Source organism: Camelus dromedarius, chromosome 19, assembly GCF_036321535.1.
Source record: "Camelus dromedarius isolate mCamDro1 chromosome 19, mCamDro1.pat, whole genome shotgun sequence".
Lineage (NCBI taxonomy): Eukaryota > Metazoa > Chordata > Mammalia > Artiodactyla > Camelidae > Camelus > Camelus dromedarius.
Genome location: NC_087454.1, coordinates 36638005 through 36662869, shown reverse-complemented (window position 1 = coordinate 36662869; position 24865 = coordinate 36638005). Strand labels below are relative to the sequence as shown.

At 39.5% G+C, this 24865-nt stretch overlaps 1 protein-coding gene across 2 annotated transcripts in view; it reads left to right on the top strand.

Moving 5' to 3' along the window:
- Positions 1-24865, top strand: part of COL21A1 (collagen type XXI alpha 1 chain) — a 163733-nt gene that overhangs the window by 112847 nt on the left and 26021 nt on the right. For both annotated transcript variants that reach the window (XM_031434482.2, XM_031434488.2), the window contains one exon: positions 12708-12761. In XM_031434482.2, the coding sequence (XP_031290342.1) occupies positions 12708-12761 (54 nt within the window). The remainder of the gene's footprint in view (positions 1-12707; positions 12762-24865) is intronic.

Here is a 24865-nt window from a genome sequence, read left to right as displayed (position 1 = left end):
ACTCTGATGAATAGGTTTTTTAAAATTTATTTTTTTGTCGCTAGCATATAAAAATGCAGTTAGTTTTGGTATATTGATTATATATCCTGTTGTATTGCTAAATTCATTTATTGGTTCCTGCAGATTTCTTTGTAAATGCTTTAGGTTTTTCTGGATAAGTGATCACATTGTCTGAAAATAAAGACAGTATGATAGTCTCTGGGTCCATCCACATTGCTGCAAATGGCATTATTTCATTTTTTATGGCTGAGTAGTATTCCATTGTATATATATACCACATCTTCTTTATCCAGTCATCTGTCAATGGACTTTAAGGTTGCTTACATGTCTTGGCTATTGTAAGTAATGCTGCTATGAACATTGGCGTGTATGTATCTTTTCAAGTTAGAGTTTTCTCCAGATATATGCCCAGGAGTGGAATTGCTGGATCATATGGTAATTCTATTTTGAGACTTTTAGGGAACCTGCATACTGTTCTCCATAGTGGCTGTACCAGTTTACATTCCCACCAACAGTGTAGGATGATTCTCTTCTCCACACCCTCGCTAACATTTATTATTTGTAAACTTTTTGATGATGGCCATTCTGACTGCTGTGAGGTGACAAATCATTGTATTTTTGATTTGCATTTCTCTAATAATTAGTGATATTGAACACATTTTCATGTGTCTGTCATCATCTGTATGTCTTCTTTGGAGAAATGCCCATTTATGTCTTCTGACCATTTTTGATTGGGTTGTTTGGTTTCTTGATATTGAGTTGTATAAGATATTTGCATTTTTGGAAATCAAGCCCTTGTCGGTCATGTCATTTGCAAATATATTTTCCTATTCCATAAGTTGTTTTTTTTTGTTTTGTTTTTGGTTTCCTTTGCTGTGCAAAAGCTTTCAACTTTAATTAGGTCACATTTGTTTATTTTTGTTTTTATTATTATTATTCTAGGAGACAGACCCCAAAAAATCATTGCTGCAATTTATGTCTAAGAGTATTCTGCCTATGTTTTCCTCTATGAGTTTTATAGTATCTGTTCATACATTTATGTCTTTAATCCATTTTGAATTTACTTCTGTTATGGTGTTAAAGAATGTTCTAATTTCATTCTTTTACATGTAACTGTCCAGGTTTCCCAGCACCGCTTATTGGAGAGACTGTCTTTTCTCCACTATATATATTCTTGTCTCCTTTGTCATAGATTTAAAAAAGATGTGTTTCCATTAATATTATTTTTTAATAAATTTTGCAATTTTTGGATTTATTTTTCTTTTTCCTAAGAGTTATTTAAAAGTTAAATATATTTAATTTCCAATTGTGAAAGATAGAAAAAATATAAGAAAAAAGAAGAAAGTAGTATAGATAAAAGTTTAAAAAACTAGAAATTTCAATAAAGTTAATAATTAAATTACAATGTTAGATCTTTAAATAAAAACCAACATACTAGAGAAACCAAAAGCTCACACAATCAAGCAAAAAAGTAGAAAGTGAAAGCATAAATATTCAAAGAAATAACAAAATAATCATTGATACAGAAAAAAGTGTTTAAAAATCATGAGAGGAGTTTGCACAATTCCATACAAGTCACTTGAAAAATTTACATGGAATGGCTAATTTTCTAAGAAAATGAAGTTCACTATTATTGCTTAAGCTAAGCAATTTTCATGTAAGAAATGAGGAAGTTATCAAGGAAAAAAACTCAATAAAAAAAGCACCAGGCTTAGATGAGGGAAAACCCTGCAGTGCTTGATTTCAACTGTGACTACCAATAACAAGTCATTATTACAAAATATATACGAGGTCATTACAAATCCTACATCAAAAGACAAGAATAATGTGATGTTATAAATAAAATATGTCAACAAGTTTGAAAATTAAATGAGATGAACAAAATCCTTGAAAGGTACAAATCATCAAAACCTACTTGAGAAGTAAGAGAAGCTCTAAATAGCCTAGTGTTTTGCATTGGAATTAAGTGAATAATTAAAATCATCCTCATTCGTACAAAGCCCAGGTCCAGATGGCTTCACTGATGAAATGTACCAAATAAGGAAGAAATGATACCAGTTCTATAAAAACTCTTTCAGAAAATAGAAGCTAGTATTGCCTTGATACCAAAGCCAAAAATATCACAAGAAAAATGTCTGGATGTTCTGGAATATTCTCTTGGCTTACAGTATTAAACAGACATTGTGTTACAATGTTTCAGTTTATATCTAAGGACTCCAATTATAGACATCTTGAGACTTCTTTGACTGTTTACCACTATCACTTTCTGATCCTTTTTATTTCTTATTAAAATTTTATTTTGGGGGCATATGTTTAGTTTTCTCCTCAGTGCCTTTCTAAAATTTTAGGGTAAATTAAATCTATTCTCCATTGGTTTCTACTAATTTCATCATAATATCTGAGGTGATTCATTCTTTCCTATTAATTTCCTGAATTAATTTAATTCTTATAGCTTCATTTTTTACATCTGAAAATGCTTGTATGATGATGATCTAGGTAACAGCATCTTGTTGCAGCCTTCTGCTTTGTGTTTATTTTTTGGGAAGTAAACTGAAATGTTTTGATTCTCATTTTCTGTTTTTTCTTTTAGTAGTTGTGTTTGGATATTGCCTGCCAATTCTTTTTTAGCTTGAAATGTCTTAAAATGTCTTATGTAATTTAGACCTACCCTAATGGGCATGGGTGTAAACATTTGAACGGCTTAGTAGGTTTCTTAGTTTAAGAGTGCCTCCTTTTTTATGTTTAGTGAAGTTAGATGTTTCTTTCATCAATGGAATTCTTTACTGGGAAGAGTTTAGTTATCTTCTACTGGGGAGGTGCAGAGATGAGAAGTATAATGTGTTTATTTAAGATTCCTGTGCACATCCAAGAGCGGATGCCCAGCAGGTAGTTAGGTCCAGATAAGGAGCTCCATCTCCTTTGGGGAGAACAAGGAATGGGAGACTGAGCAGAGCTGGAGGGATATCTCAGGTTGTATGAGGGACACTTGTTTCACTGTAAAAAAGAAAAAAAGGGAAGGAATGGGTAGATGCAAATGCAGTTAAGAATGTTGAATTTGTGGCAGGATGTTTGACTTTTGTTTTCTCTAAGGAAGTGGGGATTGTCATCTGTTGAGAGGAGGGAAAATGGCAATTTTTGTTGATTGGAGAAGTTTTTATATAGCTGTGGAAATGTGGCAGAGAGGAGATGAAGGAAATACAGAAGATGCTTTTGCAGTCTAATTGAAGCTGGAAGTTACAATCTCAGTGACTATAGTATTTCTTTTCCCCCTCCCATAGCCATATGTAGAACCCAAGTGTGGCTCTGAAGATGTTTTCAGTTTGGTTTATTCAGTATTGGGGTTTTTGCATAAGAAAGTGCAGTAGGTGAACAGTGAGGTAAGGAGGTAACATTTTTAGTTAGAGAGAAATTGAATACTGAAACATGTTTAAATGGAATATAAGAAGAAATGAACATGGGAGATGAGAGAGTATTAACAAAAGACATAATCTATTGGATACTTTCTACCTGCCTGGCTTTTTGCACAGCACTTTATATGCATTCTCACATTAATCTGATAAATCATTATGTGTTACAAGTGAGAAAATTTTGCCCTTTTACAGATGAGAAAGTGAAGGAATGGAGAGATTAACTAACTTGTCAAAGATCCAATTAAAATTTCTTTCACCAAATTGTTGAAAAATCATGTAATACCCAAATAATATTTCCCAAATTTAGAAAACGATGATTGGACTATTGACTCTACATTTTTATGACATTTTAACTAGATTAAAATAAAGATTGACCTTATTTTTTAAAAAATATTTATGTTGTGGAGTCATCAATCAAGATGGCAGAGTAGGACATGGAACTCCCCATCCCCAGTGAACACATCAAAAATACACACACGCGTGGAACAACTCTCACTGGAAACTAAATGGAAACTGACAAAAGGCTTCTGTACAACCAAGGCTATGGGAGGATCCACACAGAATCGGGTAGGAAGGGAAAGGAAGCAATCAGGGTGGGACTTGTGCCCTGGGAGGGGACTCAGAGGAAAAAGGAGATAACACAGGTGGGGAGCTTCCCTGGGAAGTAAGTGGTTCGAGCCACGTATTAGGTGCCCGAGTCCTAGGGCCCCATACAGGGAAGACTAGCCCCCTGGGCCAGCTGGAGGGCCAGTGGGGCTGACAAGAGGGCTATGGGAAGCCAGGGCTCTGCTTGTGAGGCGCATGCACGCTTGCTTACCCCTTGGGCAGGGTGGACAGGGCAGACTGAGGTCCAACCCAGTGGCTGCTCATTTTCCCATGATCACTCTGGTGCACACCCTTGCCCAAGCCAACTGAATGTTCCAGCCTCACTTGCCTCACCTCGCAACTCCCCATTGGAGTGAGGGCTGCTGCAGCTGGGGAGAGAGCTCCTCCTGTTGATTAAGAGGTAACTCGGACCTGGGGAGACATCTAAGCACCGTGGGTGCAGCCACTGCTGATGCTTAAGTGGTCAGTGCTTCAAGGATTGTCCTGATACTGGACTGTGGCTGGACCCCAGCAGCCAATGTCCCGTACAAGCCAAGAGCCCACATGGGCCCCACTTGCCCTGCAGGGTGACTCCACAACAGGACGAGGGCAGCAGAGGCTGGAAGGAGTGACTGGCCCTGAGGGTCAAAGGAGACTCAGACACGGCAGGGGCTACCATTGCTGGTGGTTGCACAGGTGATGCATTGGAAGCAGCCAGGACCTCTGTATGTGGCCAGCCTGTTGCAGCCTGCACCTCATCATGAGTCTAGAGACTGCGTGAGCCTCTTTTTTCCCCAGAACTGCTCCCCTCTGGAACAGGGATCCTAATGCTGGGAAAGGAGAGAGCACATGCTTAAAGAGAAAAGAGCCAGCTCAGCCTGACCCTCAGGGCTTCTGTACCATCAACCTGGGATCTGACCCCAGCCTTGATAGGGTGGTGACAGCCACTGAGCAGAGGGGAGGCCTGCCTCAGCCCTGGCTCTAGCCCACCACCATCTCCAGCCCCACCTCCTACCAGGGTGGTCTTAAATGACACAATAAACCAGTTATATTTAATAGAGATCTATAGGACATTCCATCCCCAAAACATCAGAGTAGACATTATTTTCAAGTGCATATGGAATGTTCTCCAGGATAGATCACATGTTAGATCACAAAACAAGTCTCAAACAAATTTAAGAGAATACAAATTATATCAATCAATTTTTTTCTGATCACCATAGTATGAAACTAGATATGAATTACAGAAAGAAAATGGGGAAAGCACAAACATGTGGAGACTAAACAACATGCTACTAAAAAACCAATGGATCAATGAATACATTGAAGAGAAAATCAGAAAATGCTTCAAGACAAATGAAAATGGAAACAAAACTTTCCAGAATCTATGGGATGCAGCAAAAGCAATTCTAAGAACAACGTAGGCCTTCCTGAAGAAGTAAGAAAAATCTCAAGTAAACAACCGAAACTACCACCTAAAATACAAGAAGAAGATGAACAAACAAAGCCCAAAGTAGGAAGAAGAAGGAAATACAAGAGCCGGCTTTTGAAAAGATAAAAAAGAATTGATCAACCTTTAGCCGTGCTTACCAAGAATAAAAGAGAGAGGACCCAAACCAACAAAATAAGAAATGAAAGGAGAAAGAACAGCTGATACCACAGAGATACAAAGCATCATAAGACAATTCTTTGAATAATTATGTGCCGACAAATTGGACAGCATAGAAGGAATAGACACGTGTCTGAAACACACAGCCTGCCAAGACTGAGTCAAGAAGAAACAGATGATTTGAACAGACTGATCATTCAAAGTGAAACCGAATCTGTAATAAAACAAAAACAAAAACTAAAACACTCCAAGTAAACAAAAGCCTGGAACTGGATGACCTCACAGGGGAATTTTACCAAACAAATAAATAAGAACTTAAACCTATCCTTCTCAAACTATTCCAGAAAGTTGAAGAGGAGGAAACACTTCCAAATTCATTGTATGAGGCCACCATTCCCCTGATGCCAAAACCAGACAAAGTCACTACAAAAAAAAGAAAATTACAGGCCATATCTTTGATAAATATAGATGCATAAATCCTCAACAAAATATTAGCAAACTGAATTCAACAATACTTAAAAAGGATCATACCCCATGATCAAGCTGGATTTATTCCAGGGTCCCAGGATGGTTCAGCGTATGCAAATCAATCAGTGTGATACACCACATTAACAAGAGGAAAAACAAAAATCATATGATTATCTCAGTAGATGCAGAAAAAGCATTTGACAAAATTCAACATCCACTGATGATTAAAACTCTCATCAAAGTGAGCACAGAGGGGACATATCTCAACCTAATAAAGGACATTTATGACAAACCCACAGCCAACATAATATTCAATGGTGAAAATCTTTGGAAAGCCTTCCCACCAAATTCAGGAACAAGACAAGGAAGCCCACTCTCACCACTTCTATTAAACGTCGTATTGGCCTAGAGGGTGTTATGCTGAGTGAAATAAGTCAGACAGAGGGAGACAGATACTGTATGTTATCACTTAGATGTGGAATCTAAAAAGTGCAACAGAAGAATGTATATAACACAGCTGGAACAGACTCACAGACATAGAGAACAAACTAGTGGTTATCAGTGGGGAGAGGGACGGGATGAGGGGCAAGATAGGGACTGGGGATTAAGAGGCACAAACTACTAGGTATAAAGTAGATAAGCAACAAGGATATACTGTACAGCACGGGGAAATACAGCCATTGTTTTGTTATAACTTGAAAGAGTGTAAGCTATAAAAGTATTGAACCACCATGCTATACACCTGCGACTAATACAATAGTGTAAATCAACTATATTTCAGTAAAAATATGTAGGGGGAAAAGACATGAAGATATAGTTCTCAACACCAAAAAAGATGTAAAATTGCCCTTACACGTATGAAAATGTTCAACTTTACTCGTCGTAAGAGAACTACAAGTGAAAACTATGCCAGGATACAATTTCCCACCCATTAGGCTGGCAAAAGTTCAAGCTTGATGGTACAATCTGTGTGGCAAGGCTGTGAGTGAAGAGGTGCTCCCTTACGTCGCAGGTAGCAAGGCAGACCAGAAGACCCCTTGTAGGGGTCTGTGACAGTAATCACGGCAGACAGACTCGAAAGGGGCCCCCACCTCCTGCTGCTCATGCCTTTTTTATAATCCCCTCCTTTGACTGTTCCCTGCGATCTATGGCTTGCTTCTAACCAATAGATGTGACTCCTGTAATTATGTTATGTTACAAAAGGCTCCATTTAGAGCCTGATTGTTCTAGAGACTTGCTGACTTGATGGAGGAAGTAGCTGTTTTTGGAGCCCACAAGAAAGACAGAAAAGGACTATGAAAGGCTTCAGGCAGCTGAAGCAGGCTCCCAGCCCTCAGTGCACAGGAAGCCAGGACCTCAACCACAGCAAAACAGATTCTTCCCACAAAACGAGTGAGCGTGGACGTAGATCCTTCTACAGTCAAACCTCTGGATGAGAACACAGCTCGGCAGACATCTCCATGACAGCCTTGACAGACCCAACACAGAGAACCCAGGAAAGCCATACCCAGACTCCTGGCCCGCAGACACTTTGAAATCATCAGTGTGTGTGGTTTCAAGCCGTTAAAGAAAAATAATTCATTTTGCCTGAGTTATAATACCAAACCGTAGCAGTACAAATAAAAAATAACGTATTATTTGAAAATAGCGTCGCCTAAAACAAATCATAAGAATAAAGAGCTGTTAAAACTCCAGCTCTTTGGCGACAGCAGAGCAGCTGAATTTTCTGGATCTCTCCCTCTGATTCTAGTGCTGGGTGAGCAGTTTCACAAAGGCTCTTATCTTATTTTCCTAAAAAAGACAATCTATGACATTGGGGATATAAGTGCCATTTTGACATGAAGGTCAGATTTAGAGAGATGAGAATTTACCGCAAAGTCAGTAACATGGCATGGCTAAAACTGCAGGCCTCGTTTGTGTGACCCCTTTTACACAAGGTGCCTTCCAAACTGCTTGTTTATTTGGGCCGGCAGGAAAATCTCCAATCTTCTATCTTCAAGATATCCTCTGGCATTCTAGAGATTTGTTTACAGATGAAGAATAAACCATGCAGGGAGATCAAAGTCAAATTGAAGTGGCTAACAGCAAAGGATGGGTCTTCCTCCAAATTTAATTAAATATCTTAATGGTCACCCACCTTCCACCTGACTTTGTGGGTTGTGGTGGCCGCAGACTGAATGACTCCCCATCCTTTTTTATTTTGTGGGTGAGTAGCAAATACCACAACATGAAAGGAAATACGCGTGCAATGCAAGTTTCACATGTCTGTTTCTGGTTAAATTTGCTGTTTAAAAATAACTGGTTTGCTGTGGAATAAACCATCTTTGATGTTAGTGGTAGAGACTGGATTGAGGAATAATGTTTAGCAGAACGTTTTCTCATTTATTTGACATCAAGAAGGAATTAGTAGTAGAATAGCAAAATGCTAAATTAGAGGTAGAGGCATGCTAAGTGCCTTTTAGCAGCCAAACATATTGGCCTTTACCAGCCTAACGTATTGGTCTTTACCAGATTCTCTACACTATGAAAGCAATCAATTAATCAGGTTAAGTTCTGGTTAGAGTACTGATTTTCATATGCTCATTGTGTATTGCATTGGATAATTTTATGGAATGTGACCAAGCAGAAGTCATCCTTTCATCCCTCAATGAAACATTATTACAAGAACAAGGAGGAGAACTTTCCTAGGTGAAGATTTCTGGCCGCCATCTTGTGATAATCGCCCTGCGTAATCTTCCAACAAAATGTTACAGACCTGTCCACAGATGTTTTTCCCACCTCCTTTATCCTCTCAAAACTGAGCATCTAAGAATAAACAGTCTATTCCTCCTTCCTTGATACGCTCCAATGGTTTTAAAGAAGGGAACATACAGTCTTCTGTTCAGCACTATTTTAAGTATTCTAGGTGAAAAGAAATTCATGCAGGATGTTTATTGCCCTTAAAGAATGTGCAAACCAGGAAAACAATGCCTGCATAAATGACACACCTGCTGAACCCTCTGGCCATTGTAAATAAAACCCAGTGCCAGCATTTGCAGCGACATGGATGCACCTGGAGATCGTCATTCTCAGTGAAGTCAGCCAGAAAGAGAAAGAAAAATACCATGTGATACCACTCATATGTGGAATCTTTAAAAAAAAGGGAGAGAAAAAAAAGAGGACAAAAGTGAACTCATCTACAAAAGAAACAGACTCTCAGACATAGTAAACAATCTTATAGTTACCGGAGGGGAGAGGAGTGGGAAGGGATAAATTTGGGAGTTTGAGATTTGCAAATGTTAGGCACTATATATAAAAATACATTAAAAAAACAGATTTCTTCTGTAGAGCGCAGGGAACTATGTTCAATATCTTATAATAACCTTTAATGAAAAAATATGAAAACAAATACATGCTTGTATACGCATGACTGGGACACCGTGCTGTACACCAGAAACGGACACATTGTAACTGACTGTGCTTCGATTACAAAGAAATAATGCAGGTTCAGAAAGATTATGTAACACGTCCACGGATATACGGCTAATTCAAACAGTGGTACTTGGATTCCATTTCAGCTTTATTGACTCCAAGCCCTGTGCCCTTTTGGCTATGGTGTAAACAGTATCAGTAAAATGTATGACTCCACATTACCTTCTCATTGTCTCTGTATGGCAAGTTTCTTACCTTTAAATTTGATATGAAAAGAGACTATCTTTTGTAATTAAAAAAAAAAACACCTCAGTGCCAGGTGTAAAGCCATACAAAGCCTCCAAGCTCAGGTGGAGACGGGCGGGGAGGGCAGAGAGGGTGTGGAATCTCTTCGTGAGATCTGGGCTAAAGCAGTAGTTCTCAAAGTGCGGTTTCAAGACCAGCAGTATCTGGGAACTTGTTAGAAATGCAAAGTCGTGGGATTCACCCCAGACCTGGTAAATTACACACTCTGGGGTGCGGTCCACAATCTGCAGTTTAATCAAACCCTCCAGGTGGTGATCCTTAGGCAGCCAGAGTTTGAGAATTACTGCTGTACGTGATCAAAAAAAAAAAAAAAAAGATGCTGTTTTATTTAGATAATTCGTTCTCATTCTGATGATTTCTCCTGGCAAGAAGTAGAAAGAATAAGAAGAAATTAAATTCTCAAATAACTGTGGAACTTCATTATTGATATATGTGGCTGATGGTTACTTTTTAAAAAACCTCCTAATTAGAATAACAGATTAAGACTGGGTTAATAGAGAAGTAAAAGGGGAGATTTTTACCAGCCAAAGTCATCTTGTAATCCCAAATTAGTTGTTTCTACCATTTGACAACCGTCCTACCCCCTTTGATATACGTGTAGAAGATCTAAATTACAGATTTGCTTAACAAGTCACAGCTGAGAGTCCCTGGAGGTGGGACTTACAGCAATGCTGTGGTTCTCAAATCATTAGAATCAGCTGTTCAGAGAGGCTGCTGGACCCCCACCACCCAGAGCTTCTGACTCAGAAGGTCTGTAGGAAGGTTTGAAATTTTGCATTTTGGAGAAGTTCCCAAGGGAGGTGAGGCTGATCCGGCTGGATGGGGGACCGTCCTTGAGAACCACCGACGGGGATGGTTCCTCCTGATGGTTGCTGTGAGTGTTGGGTTCAGGACCGTTACCATACAATTTCCCTCTAATGTTGGGACCTGACAGCCCTTTTCTCTAACCGTTCTGGCTTTTTTTTTTTTTAACTTGCAGCTTTTGTGACGCAAACACACATCTTTATTTCTCTTTGCTATTTTCATAAGTTTTTCTGTAGAACCGTTGGATCTATGGGATCTCCCCTCCACCTAGTTTGGTTAATTTACAGGAATGCATTATTCTTTCCTCCTTCTATCCTCAGCGATCAGCTAGTGTTTGTAAACAAAGTCAGGACAGATGAACTCTTTGGCTGCAGTCGGTATTTTCACTGTGCTAACGAAATGCCAGAATTCATAGAAGTGGGAGAAGCAGTGTTTATACGATGTGATATGGTTGAATTTTTTTCTAACTGGTGGTTGTGGTCGCCACGTTTTACTGGGTCTTCCCGCTGTGGTTCATTTTGCATAATTTGGGGATTTCATTAGAATATGAAACTATGGCAAAAGCGTTGGCTTGTCTTTCGGGATGTGGACTCTGAGACTCTTTCCCCCTTAAACTTATTTCTACTCAGGTGTTTGAGGTTCTTACGAGAAAAATGTTTTTCATTTTACTTTCTCTCTTGCTCTCAGAGGATATGTTCTCCCTGATATGAGGCACATGTGGCATCATTGTTTCCAGAGAACTTTGCTTGTTAAGATGTAAATAATTTGCTGAACATCGTGGCTCTGGATGACTGATCAAAGTCTCGATGTTTGAGGGGTTGTGTGTTTCAAGAGGCTTTCCCCAGCTGCCCTTTATTTTAGTCCAGGCAGTTTAATAGCTGTTTTGATCAGTGGATATTCTACTTCTTAGGATTAAATTCGGCTATTATTTACCATTTTAGTAGGTATAAGGTCAGATACTTCTGTACACACTAGCAATTGATGCATTTGGGAAAAAAATATTCAGCTGGCCAGACAGTGGGTATAAAGTGCATAAATAATTTGAGCACAGTCATTTAAAGATAGATAACTGAAAACTGTAACAATGTTAACAGCTCCCTAAAACATACATTTTAGATGTTTACTTTAAATAGATACTAAAGTGCCAAATAATTTCAAGTAATAATCTATAAATAACTCCATTCTTTTTTTAAAGGATTTTTTCCTTTTTTTAATTATAGTTTGCACATACACATTATATGGTGTGTAAATACATATATACAGTACACTGCACTTTTTTTTTAGTTTACATAAATGTACTAATTATTGTTTCTAAGAACAGATTAGAGCTTTAGCTTTTTAAACTTACATAGTTATCAAAGGAATAAAGCCAACCACAAAATAAGAATCGACAGAAGGTGGTAATTCAGTCATAAAGGACAGTCAGTGTGCTCGCACATATTCAAGAAATCAAAATGATAATTAGTCTATTTGTGTCCTTACTGTAATTATTTTTTAGCTTCCTCATATAAATGATGTCATATGGCATTTTTCTTTCTCTTTCTGGCTTACTTCACTTAGAATGACAATCTCCAGGTCCATCCATGTTGCTGCAAATGGCATTATTTCACTCTTTTTTATGGCTGAGTAGTATTCCACTGAATATGTATACCACATCTTTATCCAGTCATCTGTTGATGACGATGATGATAACTCCATTCTTAATGCAAGTTTTTGTTGTGATTTTAAAATGCAGTCTGTGGGAGGCAAGGTCACATTATGTCCAACAGGGTGACCAGTTTTAAAGTAAAAATAGAAATGAAAAGGGCTGATATCAATGTGATGTGAGTCACATTTTACTTTGAGGATAATAATCCTGTCCTCATAAGAACGAGTATGCAAGTACCACAATTATTTTAAAACAACTCAGTTATCTGCTGTTATGTATAGATTTGGTATTTATAGAGTCACTTTATGAATTTCAGAATAAGTTGTCAAGAAAAATTAATATCAATTCATCAGAAGTTATTTTTATTTTGTTTGTATCTAATGTGCTTTCCTGTGTAATGTTATAGATTATTATTTTAGTATGCGTACCTGAAAATGGAATTTTCTCTTCTTTTTATTGTGAAAAGGGAGAAGCTGGACCTCCGGGTGCTCCGGGGCAGGATGGATCACGGGGAGAGCCTGTGAGTACCTTCTCGATTCTGTTCTAAAGGACAAAGTTCTTCTCCAGTCATGAAATCCTTGCCTATTTAAATGCCCCTCCAGATGCCCTATTCTGGGACTTCAGGGACGTCTGGATTTGGATGTTGTAGACATTTTTTATGGAATGCTGTAGAGTATTAAAATAGTCAACCCTCTTTTACCAGTTAGGAAGAGGTTTGTGCCGGGGAAACTGAGGTGCAGTGTGAATCACAGAGCGCGCGCCCCCGCCCACACAAGCCACGTGGTCTTGCTTGAGTCTTTAATCGGTGTCACTTTGCCTCTTGTTGTTCATTGTGTTTCCTCTGGGATCATGGGTTCAATCTCATTAAGAAGGTGCTGAATCTGAATCCTGGAAATCAGCATTTTTAGTGAGTTTGCTGGATGACTTAACTTCAGATGAGGTTTGGAAATAAAAGATTTCCCCACTGTTTATTCTTAAAACTCATGGCCAACATAGGCTAACATCTCAATACCAGCAGGTCTCCTTTTATTTGTCCAAGGCACCTGTCTTCAGGGAATTTGCAATTTATTTAGGGGAAATGGGTTAAGAAATTAATCATAGCCAAGATACCATATTGCAGTTTATCACACAGTGTTCAGGTGGGTGCTCAGACGGGAGATACTGGACACAGAGGAGGAGAGGAACCACCAGGGCTTCCTCAGAGGGTGGACGGATAGAAGTGTTTTTAGAATCACCTCATCAAATATTCACTGAATTCCCATCTTGTGTGTTATGATGCACTCGGGCAAGTTCTCTACCTCACTACTGCCTGCAACTCCATCATCTAGTTCAAAAGACAGAAAAAATGATGCAGATAATTACCAACCTGAGGCGGTTCACAGTAGATGCCAAATATGGGTTTAACATGGAGCCAGGAGGCCAGGGTTTGAAGACAGCCTCTGTTACATCCCAGCTGTGTGAGCTTGGAAAAATCACTCCACATCTCTGAAAACCTTTCTCTGCATCTGAACAAGTGGACAGAATCATCACGTCTGCTCCGGAGGGTTGTTGTGAGGCTTACAAAGAAAACACATGAAGACATTTGTGACAACACTGCCTCGACGCACGAGGTTATCCCCAGTGTTGAAGGAGGGGAGGAGGGCAATCTCGTGCCGTGATGTGTCTGAGGAATTTTTACGAAGGATCTGGGGCTGGACTGGTCGTGAGAGCATGACTTTCTTGGAGTGAAGGGAAGGGAAGAGGGAGAGGTCGTAGGAGTGAAGACACACAGGGAGGTGGTGAGAGCTGTGCCCAGGAAATGAAGCGATGGCAGCTGGGTCTCAGGCTGCAGTGAAGGGTCCCCAGTGATGGGCGGTGGGAGCAGAGTTGGGGGTGTGGTTAGGGTCACAGCGTGGAGACCCTTGACGGTGCATTTGGGAAGCCAACGGTATTCACTCGCCATGGAAGTCCTGTGAGCAAAAAAGAGTAACTTGGTGGAAAGAAGTGCTTTCGAGGCCATTATAAGCTACTGCTGTGCAGAGTGGGTGGAAGGAGGTGAGCCAAGCACGAGGATGCCGATTCGTGGGCTGTTTGGACAAAGCGGCATCTGGGCACCAGGCGTCAGTGGGGGTGTCCCGGCGAGTGGGGACGACTCAGCGAGGGTGGTGTGAGCTCAGGGCCCCCGACCCGCAATTTCTACTCTGAAGGGAGAATTCTCAGACTTGGTAACTGGGGATGGGACTGGGTGATTTTTGTCTTTGTTCTTGTTTCAGAGTGTAAAGACTGTGTGCGTGCACATGTGCACACGTGCTCACAGGAAGATGGATTGAGGAGTGGAGACAAAGGAGGGAGAGACAATATCGAAAGGGAAGAGAAGAGAGAAGGAAGGAGAGAGAGAGGGAGGTGGGGGACAGTGGACACGAGAGCTGGGCTGGAGTTGGAGCTGATTGTTTTTGTGTGTGTGAGTCAGTGATTTGGAATCTGTGACTCCTTTTGCCCACAGAAGCAATGTTCCAAAGGGTCAGACTGACCAGCCTGTCTTTGTAAACCATCATGCAACGTGAACAGCCTATATTTGCTTTGAAAATAATACTATTGTAATTCTGGTAATAGACCCAGCAGAGAAAAGCGTCGTGGGAAACGAGGGGTCCCCCGGGGGTGTCCCCCCCCCCCCCCGAGGCAGCCTGCTCCCTGACTGACAGTTGCTCCTGCCCTGTGTCTTCCCTGCTCCCTCCGAATTCATTCAAGCCTGACCCCAACTTAGAGCTATTGCCCTGGCGTCTGTTTCCATCCCGGGCAGCATAGCCCTTCAGATTTTAATCTTTGCTATCTTGTCTCCCTTCCTCGCCACGTTCACTGCATTCCTAGCAGGTGTAAGGCAGTGGGTTTAGTGAGGAGAGAAACTCGGGGACTTACAGCCTCGTAGGAGAAACAGGCAGTAAAGAGATAAACAAGTGAAATCAAAAGGACAGAGTTCTAGAAAAAGACAAGCAAGGCGCTGAGACAAGGAATAAGGGATAGTGGAAGTATTTAGATGTAATCTCTCCTCCGAAAGCAGCCAGATTGGGAAACCAGGAGGATCGGACCAGAGAAGCCAAGAAAGGGCTCCTTACTCCATCCCTCTCACTGCTCCGTCCTTCCCTCTGGGTGGTAGAGAGGAACGCAGGTTTCCTGTGCCAGGAGATGCACTTGGCTAAGAAAGCGATTTAAGCATCTAAAATGTGCCCATGTTATCTGGGTGGAATTTCTCTGATCTGTTTTCTCTTCCAATGAAGAACATATAGCGTTATGTTATTCTGTTCTTCTGATAGTTAATGACAGCGTGGTTGCTAGAAATCTGTCCCACGAAGATAGAGCTTTACCATTAGTGAAAAAGCAGGAAAAAAAAGGAGGTTTTTATACATGGTGGCGTAAAGAAATGAAGGCTCTTCCATTGCGTTTGGATGCTGGTTTTAAGTGTTTGTGATAAGTGATTTGGCCCCAGTAAAAAGGATGGGTTCACTTTATTTGTTCTGTAATGTGGCAGCCAAGAACATTAATGGAGCTGAAGTTGGAAAGACAGAAGCTCTCAGAAAAATGCTTTAAAGCTAATTAAACACAGCTTATAGTAGCTGGATGCTAGTTTATCCCTGTAAGCAGACTGATAAATATGAACACTAACTCTTGGAATTCAGACTGAGGAAACAGAATGTATTTCATTGGCAAATGACTCTCCTGCTTTAAAGTACAATTATATTCACATGCCTGTAGTTTGAAATTTAAATTTAAAGGCTGGTTCTGGCCAGTCCTAGTAATTTAGTCTCTTTTGGTAATTTAGTAATTTTCTAAGTGGCAAATTATATGCAGTTAACCTCAACCCAGGTGATAAACTCAGTTCTAACACTTGCTGGATTTATTATGACTGGTTTCAACCACGTCTCGCTGTGTTTAAAGATGATCATCTTTTAGTCATTCATTCAGCCAGCATCAACCGTCTGCTTCGTGCCAGGCAGCATGCTAACTGAGGAGAAAATGCAGATTAATTTGTCATGGTCCTGCCCTCAATAAGTCAAATGCGCCGATAGATGAGTACATCGTATACACGTTAACAGAGGCAGGCATGGGGTGAGGTGAGGATGGGGAGCCTTGCCAAGTTGTAGGGGACGTGTGTGACACTGAATGGGTTTTGGGGACATTACTGAAGGGGATTCAGCCTTTTTTAAAATCACTATCTATTAAGATCTAATTCACATGCTGCTGTATAAAATTTACCCATTTAGAGTCTAGGGATATATTCAATATCATATAGCAACTTACGATGAAAAAGAATATGAAAACAAATACATGCATGTTCTTGTACGACTGAAGTGTAATGCTGTGCACCAGAAACGGACACTTCATTGTAAACTGACTAGACTTTAATAATAAAAAAACAGAGCTTAGGGGTATATTCTGAAACAAGATGCCCTCTTGGCCAAATTCTGGAGGATAAATTAGAGTTGTCTGGTGGCTGGGCCCGCCAAGGCAGGAACGTGTAACGTGTTCTGCAACATGGAAGTAAAAGGAATCATGACACTTTGGGAGAGGCTGTTACTAGTTCAGATTGCTTAGGAATTCAGGAGGCGATGGGATAGAAATACTGGATTAGCTTGTCGGGGTAAGGAGACACCAAATCAGGAAGGGCCTGTGTGTCTGTGCTGTTTGGACTTAAATCTGAGAGTAGTTGCCACCACTCAAAGGTTTTAAACAGGGAAGCGAGATGTTCAGATTGAGAAAGTTGTAGAAATATCCACGAAATTTTCAAATGGGACAAGAGCAGAGGCATTTAATTACAAAATTTCTTTCTGTAGATATTCGGTACAGTAGGTTGGAAACTGCTCCCCCCGCTAGGATATCAGATCCTAGTAACTAGAACTTGTAAATGTTATTGCATGTGGAGAAAGGGTCTTTGCAGATGTGGTTAAATCAAGGATCATGTGATGGGGAGATTATTCTGAATTTTGTCCAAGGGGAGGGTGATCTTATCAGTTGAAAGGATGTAAGAGCAGAACTGAAGTTTCTCAGAGGAGGCAGTGAGGTGGGAGTGATGCGACCACAAGTCAAGGGATGCTGGCAGAAGTCGGAAAAGGCCAGAGATGGATTCTCCCTCCCCTAGAGCCTCGGTGGGGAGTGCAGTCCCGTCTAGACTTCAGACTTCCAGCCCCCAGAACTGAGATTGAAGAGCGTTCTGTTGCTTTAAGCTACCAAGTTCATGGTCAATTTTTACCCCAGCCGTAGGAGACTGGTCCCCTGGGCTCCTCATCTAGTCTGACCTTGGACAGTCACTTAAGTAGTGAAGCTCTGTAAAGCCACATGAGTACATCCTGGTATGTATCACATCCTCCTTAGATCAAAACATTTGGGCTCAAAGCAAGTCGATCAACAGGTTTAAATGACAATTTGCTTAAAAGGAAGGCTCCGTAATCACTCATATTTTCAGATTCATCAATTTTGTTAAACTCTCTTGTGTTTTTCAAAAACTTCTCTTTGTCCACTTCGTGTTTTTCTACATTTTTACATTATTCTATTTAGTTAATTGCCAGCCCATATGTCTTCTCTGTACTGTTCCTCATGTCAAAAAAATTGGAACAACCCAAATGTCTGATACTTAATGGATTATGAATATAAACTGTAGTGTAAACATATAATACTCTTTGAATATGTGTGCATAAGAAAGGATTTATATGGCAAATATGTGGTTTAATCATGTTCCCATCACTTTGCTTAATTTTTTTCCCCCAGGTTGCTTTTTGACATCTGCTATGTTCCATTTTTGCTTGTCTATATTTTTTTTCTCCTGTGAACCTGTTCTTGTTTTGGTAATACATTATAAAAAAAAAATTAAGGCCTGGCTTTTGAGTGTTTGGCAATGTTTCTTTTTCAAATACGTTAAGCTGGTCAGACTGCATTTGCAATTTTGTGCCAGGGAACGGGGAACAATCAGGTGGCTTCAAGGAATCCTCAGGTGTTAGAAATGCGGTTTCCTACCTTCTCACCAATTCAGTCAGTTTCCCTCGGGCAGGTAGGTGGATGGGGAGACAGGGCAGTGGCCCGATGATGTCTTGTGTTTAGTGTGGCATTTCCCTTCAGGCAGAACCCAAGCCACCCCTCGCTAGCTCTCTGCTCCCCAGCCTGCCCCCCGGTGCACGGGGGGCGATGGCTCACAGTGAAGACTTGTAGACAAGACTTTGGTCCCACTCTTTGAGCCGAGATCCCTGGAACTCCACGACGATGAGAGGAAGGATGCCATGTTTTCTGGACCTACGGAGGTGAGCACATCTTTCTTAGCTAAAGATGTCTTCAGTCATATTCTGGACATGTTTGCTGTACCATGTTTCCAAGGTTGAAGCTGTGGGGATCACTGTGCTGTATCTGAAGATATTGGCTCATAGACACTTTTGTTTCTTTTCCTCTTTTTCAAATTCTTGCTGAACTGCATGTTACCCTGGTCTTTATGGCGTATGTTAACCGCTGAGGGGGGCCACGCCAGTTACATAAGAGTCAAGTAGTTCTTTTATTTTACCACCTTCTCTGCTGTGTGATTAAGTGACATGTCCTTTTATGCACGGAGGCCAAAGACATGCAGTCAGTCCTTGGGGGAGGTTAATGTTGAGCTGACATGGTGGTTTCCCACACAGAATAATCCACTTTTAATAATGTGGAGGTGTCTTTATTTACCCACTTGACTACATTTTTTATTTAGATTGAGAAGAAAAGTAAGAGGAAAAAAATCACACAAGTTGGGACGGGGTTCTTATTTGATTTGGCTTATTTGATTTGCAATTGTGTGGCAAGCTTTTTAAAGTGGGTACATATTTGTAACTTTTTTTCCCCATTCCTCTTTCAGGAACCAGGAGTGGCGCACCCTTGGTGCATGTTGAGTGAAGCAACCTTAACCTGATACCTGCTGTTAAGAATTGCTTCGTGGGAAAGCAACCCACGCTTACCAATTCAGAACATTTTGAACAGTCAGTTGCATTTATTATTGTAATGACAACTTGCTAGTTCCAGGGTTATGTCTCCAAACCTGACTGAGACTGACAGTCAGAATGCCCTTTGAAGTAGGTTTTATCTAAATTAAATCATGTAAATGTCCAATGGGTCTGCGGGAGTGGCTCAATTTTTAAGCAACAGCTACAACGTTTTTGGTCTCCCAAAATACGGCATTTGGCATTTTGTAATGACTGGAAAAATTTTTTTAATCTTTTTCTTTTAACTTTACAAAGCCAATGTTGGCCGATCATCTGTATAAATTAGCTAATAAAGTCCTACGAGGTTGGACTGTGGATCTGCGTACTTTCTACTGTAAGTGATTTCATTGCTATTGTAACACCAGACCGTCATCAAACGACTTCATAAAGCAACACTGTAGACTTGAAATTTAGAAGCTCTGTGCCTGTGCTGATTGTTGTTACTGTTGTTTTTTTGGTGAAATCTTTTCAAATGTGATCATTGTAAGACCATTAATAAGCATTAAAGTACACTTATTTAAATCGTTTTCCTTCTTCTTTATTCATTTCTTTATCTGTGTCGAACCCAGAAATGACAAGAGGAATAAATTCAGCTGAACGTATGAAATGATGCACGATTAATTCTCAGACGAGTAACATCTCCTCCAAGTAAACAGAAAGGCATTGTTGCCCCCCGGGGCTCAGGGTTCCCACCGGCGTGGGGATGGGTGGCGTCCAACTCTGTTTTGAAGAGAGTGGGTGAGAGGAAAGTTACACCACCGTCTGTACCACCATCTGTATACGGTATTGAGTCTGGATTTCATGGTTTTCGACTTTACAGTTTTGTTTGGTAGTCATTCCGGGGGCAGGGGTGATTTTGTGTACTTCCATTAAAAACCTTCGGTACAAGGTACTTATACGATATTCTTGAATTAGTCCAACTACGTTCTCCATTAACAAAGCATGAAAATGCAGAATGAAGAAAACAGTGTTGATCAAGATAAGGCATATTTATTTTAATTCTCGGTTCATGATCCATTAAAATGGCTATTTTTAGCAGACGAAGTGAGGATGTTTTACATTCAACCTGCTTTCACGAGTGTGGAAACTATATTTTTATAGGATCTGATGAATGCATACTTTGGTAACTAGGTCATTTCATTTGAAAGATCTCTTTCTTGTTTTTTATGTTTAAAAAATCTTTTCAAAATGCTTGAGAGTGTGCCACATTGAGCACTACACAGAGGTTTAATGTCTCTGTGAGTTAACACTGTCACGAATGATACAAATCATATTTATGTTCTGGGTGTGTTTAAGGGATGTGAAAACACAGATGGGGAATTTCTGAGAAGGAGCACTTGAAAATTTTGCTTTATATAAAAATGCATTTTTATTGTTGAGATCCAGGTCAGCATCGAATAGTTAGGTAATTGATGGCCAGTAGTTCTAGATATTTACATGGTTTGTACAATGATTTCTGTAACTTTGAATATGAACTGAAGTGCTCTGTTGTTTAGACACAGTTAAGTCATAGGGGTGTTGCTTGGTTTTCATTTTGGTGGTTTAAAAGATTGTGGCTTTGAAATGCTTTTGGCAAAGATACACACTTTGGGGGTTGGAGAAAACAAAGCAAGGTGTACTTTAACAAAAGGTTTTATTAATCATGAATAGGCCAGTGTTTATGAATACGTTCCAGGAGCCATGTACTACTCCGATGGTTCACAATGAGTTTAATCCAATGGAAATTATCAACACAAAATACTAGAATGTAAATTTCTTTGAGTAATTTAATTAGAACATAGGTACCAGGCTTTTTCAGTGAAAATATTTCTGGCGTACAAAGTAGAGAGAGTAATTTGATTAAAGTTAAATCAGGGCAAAGGAGTCGCATATGGTTTCTCTGTTCTAAAAGCTATGAATAATTTCTTTGTGGTCATAGAACTTTTTTCCTTTCTGCTGTCTACAGAAAAGAAGGCACTTAATGGATGGATTTGGGTGAAGTATGAAGAACTTCTGAGCAATAGATCTTAAAAGTGAATTGAAACCACACTAGGGAGCTTTAGAGTTGTTGCAGAGTCTTACTGAGACGTGTAGTTAGGCGCTAATGTTTGCTAAGCAATCACAGAGTGTGCAGCATTGCCCCAGGTGTTTTTGGATGGAATATTTATTCCCCAGGTAGGGAAACAGGCAATCCACTCAGTGAGCATACCGCGCAGAGGTATATACATCGACACCCTCTGGTGGATTACGGCTCTGAAAAGCCGGTAGAGACAAGTGAAGACAAGTGAAGTTAATCATGAAGGGCAGAATATTATGAATTTTGATGAAGGTTTAAAGATTGGTGGGCAAATGATCTATGGTCGTGTTTAACCAGAGAGGCATAAAATGGATTATTTGAAAATTCAATTGGTAGGAAACCAGAAGTCAGACACTTCTTGATGACTATATATTTAAAGACTCAAGAGAGTCTTTATAAAAATATATATATATTATATATATCTATATATATAGAGAGAGAGAGATAGAGAGCAGTGTTACTACACTATGATCCAGAGAACTGTAGCGAGAAACACCAGAGATTGCTTATTAAAATTCAGTTTCCTGGGCTCATCCTTACACATCAGAATCAGCAGCGGAAGCCCAGGAACTGTGTTTTCAACGGCTTCCGTGTGGGATTCTGATGTAAATTTGATAACTAATGATACAGAGACTGATCCAGCGGGGAGGGTGTAGCTCAGTGATAGAGCACATGCTTAGCATACATGAGGTCCTGGGTTCAGTCCCCAGTGCCTCCATTAAAAAAATAAATAAAATTAAAAATAATAATATAAATAGACTTAATTAACCTCCCCCCCCCAAAAAAAACCCCAACAAAGAGACTGTGATCCAGGAAGATCAAAAAAGAGGACACAAAGGTTGTAGAGACAAAAGCTCCCTACTCAAGGAGAACGAGTGATTTTTTGTGACGTTGGTTAGGGAAAATGGAAGTGTGACATCATATCATCCTTTTGGGTTGTGTGTGCTTTAATGTTTTTCTCTGGCTGAATACCCTTTACTATTGCCATAAATGATAATATGAAATTGTATTGCCAAATAGGTTCACTTCTCTTGGCATATTTAAAATACTTTATGAACTTTTGGCGAAATCTCAATTCTATCTATATGCAATTGACCAAGACTAAAACGTGTTTACATGAAGGTAGAGAAACACCTCACAAAGATAGAAATTTGGCCCTTTACATTTGTTTTATCTTCAATTTTGCATGAAAGTGTGAGGCTGTTCATTTTCCTGGAAGTTTACTTTGAAGATGGGTACAGTATTTAAGGGGAAAATGATCGTTAGGTCTGGTGCATTACCATGCTGGGTTTGGAAAAGTTGATTTCCGTTATGGTAGGAAAAACGGGGACGTGCTCCCTGGTGGGGCTCATCTTGTCAAATGCCAACTTCCTAGGCGTTTTGTCAAAGAAATTGCTCCTTAAACACAGTGTTATCCTTCCCTAAGAAACACTGCTGCCTTTTGTCTGGCAGTGTCTCCTTAGCAATGTGTGGAAAATTGTCTGCGGAAATAACTTCCCAAGGCGTGAGAGCCAGGCACACCTGTCACTCTCTGGGGTCACGGTGTGAGTCAGGTTAAGAGCCTTTCAGCAGTGATGTTCCAGTTTGCAGCGTACTTCTCCCGTGTTAGGATTTCTCATTTTTAAGCAAACAGTAGCCACAACCATTAAACAAACTTTTTTATGTTGAAAGACTGATGTATAAACAGTAGTTTCTTGGATGACTTCAACGTGAGGGAAAAAAGAATTTTTTTTCTGAGAATTTTTTGAACTATTAAACTTCATGGGTTAACTATTATTATTTGTACATTTTAATTATATTTTATTATAGAGTTACATTTATTATTTTTATCCATTATTCATATTATTTAATATACATTCTTATTTATTTAACTGCTCTTAAAGAGGCAAGAAATAAGACACACAGAAGACAGCAAATTAGATACAATTTCCAAATAATCCGTTATTTCCTTTTTACCATATGAATTAACTAAGGTTAAAAATTCATCTGTTTGTTGTCTTCATCAAACTAACTTCACCTTTGATTTGGTGTCTTAAAATACCTTTGTTTGGTGGCTTCTGTCTTACAGGAAAGTGCAAAAAAATATTAATACAATTTTCAGACTTCTCTGGAAAGGGGCGTATCACATCGACTTAGCAGCTGAGTCAGCTAGAAAAGTCTTTGAAAAATCCATTTTCAGTTTTCTCCTTAACGAGAAATTCACCACAATTTGTTTGGAGTTACACAGTGACATTCCATGTACCCAAAAGTATAGTCTGCACTTTTTCGGTTTTCAGAGGCTCAGAGCTCATCTTAGAACAACTCTGGTATTCGTTTGGAACTTTTCAAGTTTGAATTGGTTCTCAGTGTCGCACACGTCTGAATGCGTCTGTTCCTTTCACTCATTAAAGTGTTTCACGTGCAAGATCTCCGTTGGCTCACTGATAGAGAGGGGCAGTTTATTTCTCTGGATTTTGGGGTTCAAGACAGTTATGTGACTTTCCCATGACACGGCAATGCAGACTCTGTCTCTGGGTCTCAGTTTTCTTCCCTGCATCCTCTGGTGTATTATTTTAAAATTTGCTAAACCTTTACCTTTTTTTTTTCTTGTTCAGAAAAAAATACTTTTACAACAGCAAAATCATTTAGAATATCTTCTTGGCTTTTAAAAAGTGTAGAAATGACTTTAGGTGCAAAAGAGAAATGTAAGGAAGATAAAGCAACTTGACATGGACCCCCCAGACAGCTCTTTTTTTCTTAAGATATTCCTGGTCTCATTCTGTAACTCATGATGTCAAACTGGTAGCAATTTGTTGTATATACACATGAGTCGATCAAAAATATTTATCAAGGCATTTTCTATTGAAATTATTTATCTTTGGGTGCTTTGGTTCCAGTGCCATCTGAGGCTAGGGAGAATAAATTCATCCAATGTCACTTAGATTACTTTTTTCCCCTTAAAGATGAAGGAGAGTCGTAAAACTGTATTAAAAAGGGAGGAGTAAACCTAGTAATTTCCTTAAGGGTCATTGCAACACTGGAATTTGATACAACATTGTAAAATGACTATGACTCAATAAAAAAATTTTAAAAAAAGGGTTATTGCAAGTAATTGTATATTGGTTTCTTTTGGCTCTGGCCGCTACGATTGTGAGTTATTTCTGTTTAGAGTTATCTTACCCCAGAATGATCTTTTGTACATCATTCATGATGATCTGCCACTTAATGTGGAATTTAAAAAAATTGAAAAACATTGTGGAATTCAACTGCAAATATATTAGAAGCTTTTAGCCATATTTCTTTCTGAAAAAAATAGCAATGAAATATACTTAAATTGTTTAAAAAGCAAGAGTCATGATTGCATTTTTTTCCCTTTTTTATATTGAAGTGTAGTTAACATCTAATACAGTATTACATTTGTAATATAATATTACATTAGTAACGTATAATATGATGTTAGTAATGTACAATATTACATTACTTTCAGGTGTTCAGTATAGTGATTAGACATTTATGTGCAGTGTGAATTGATAACCACTGTAAGTCTGGGAACCATCTGCCCATAGCAAGTTATCATAGTGTTACTGACTGTATTCCCTCTTCTGTACAAGTGGCTTATTT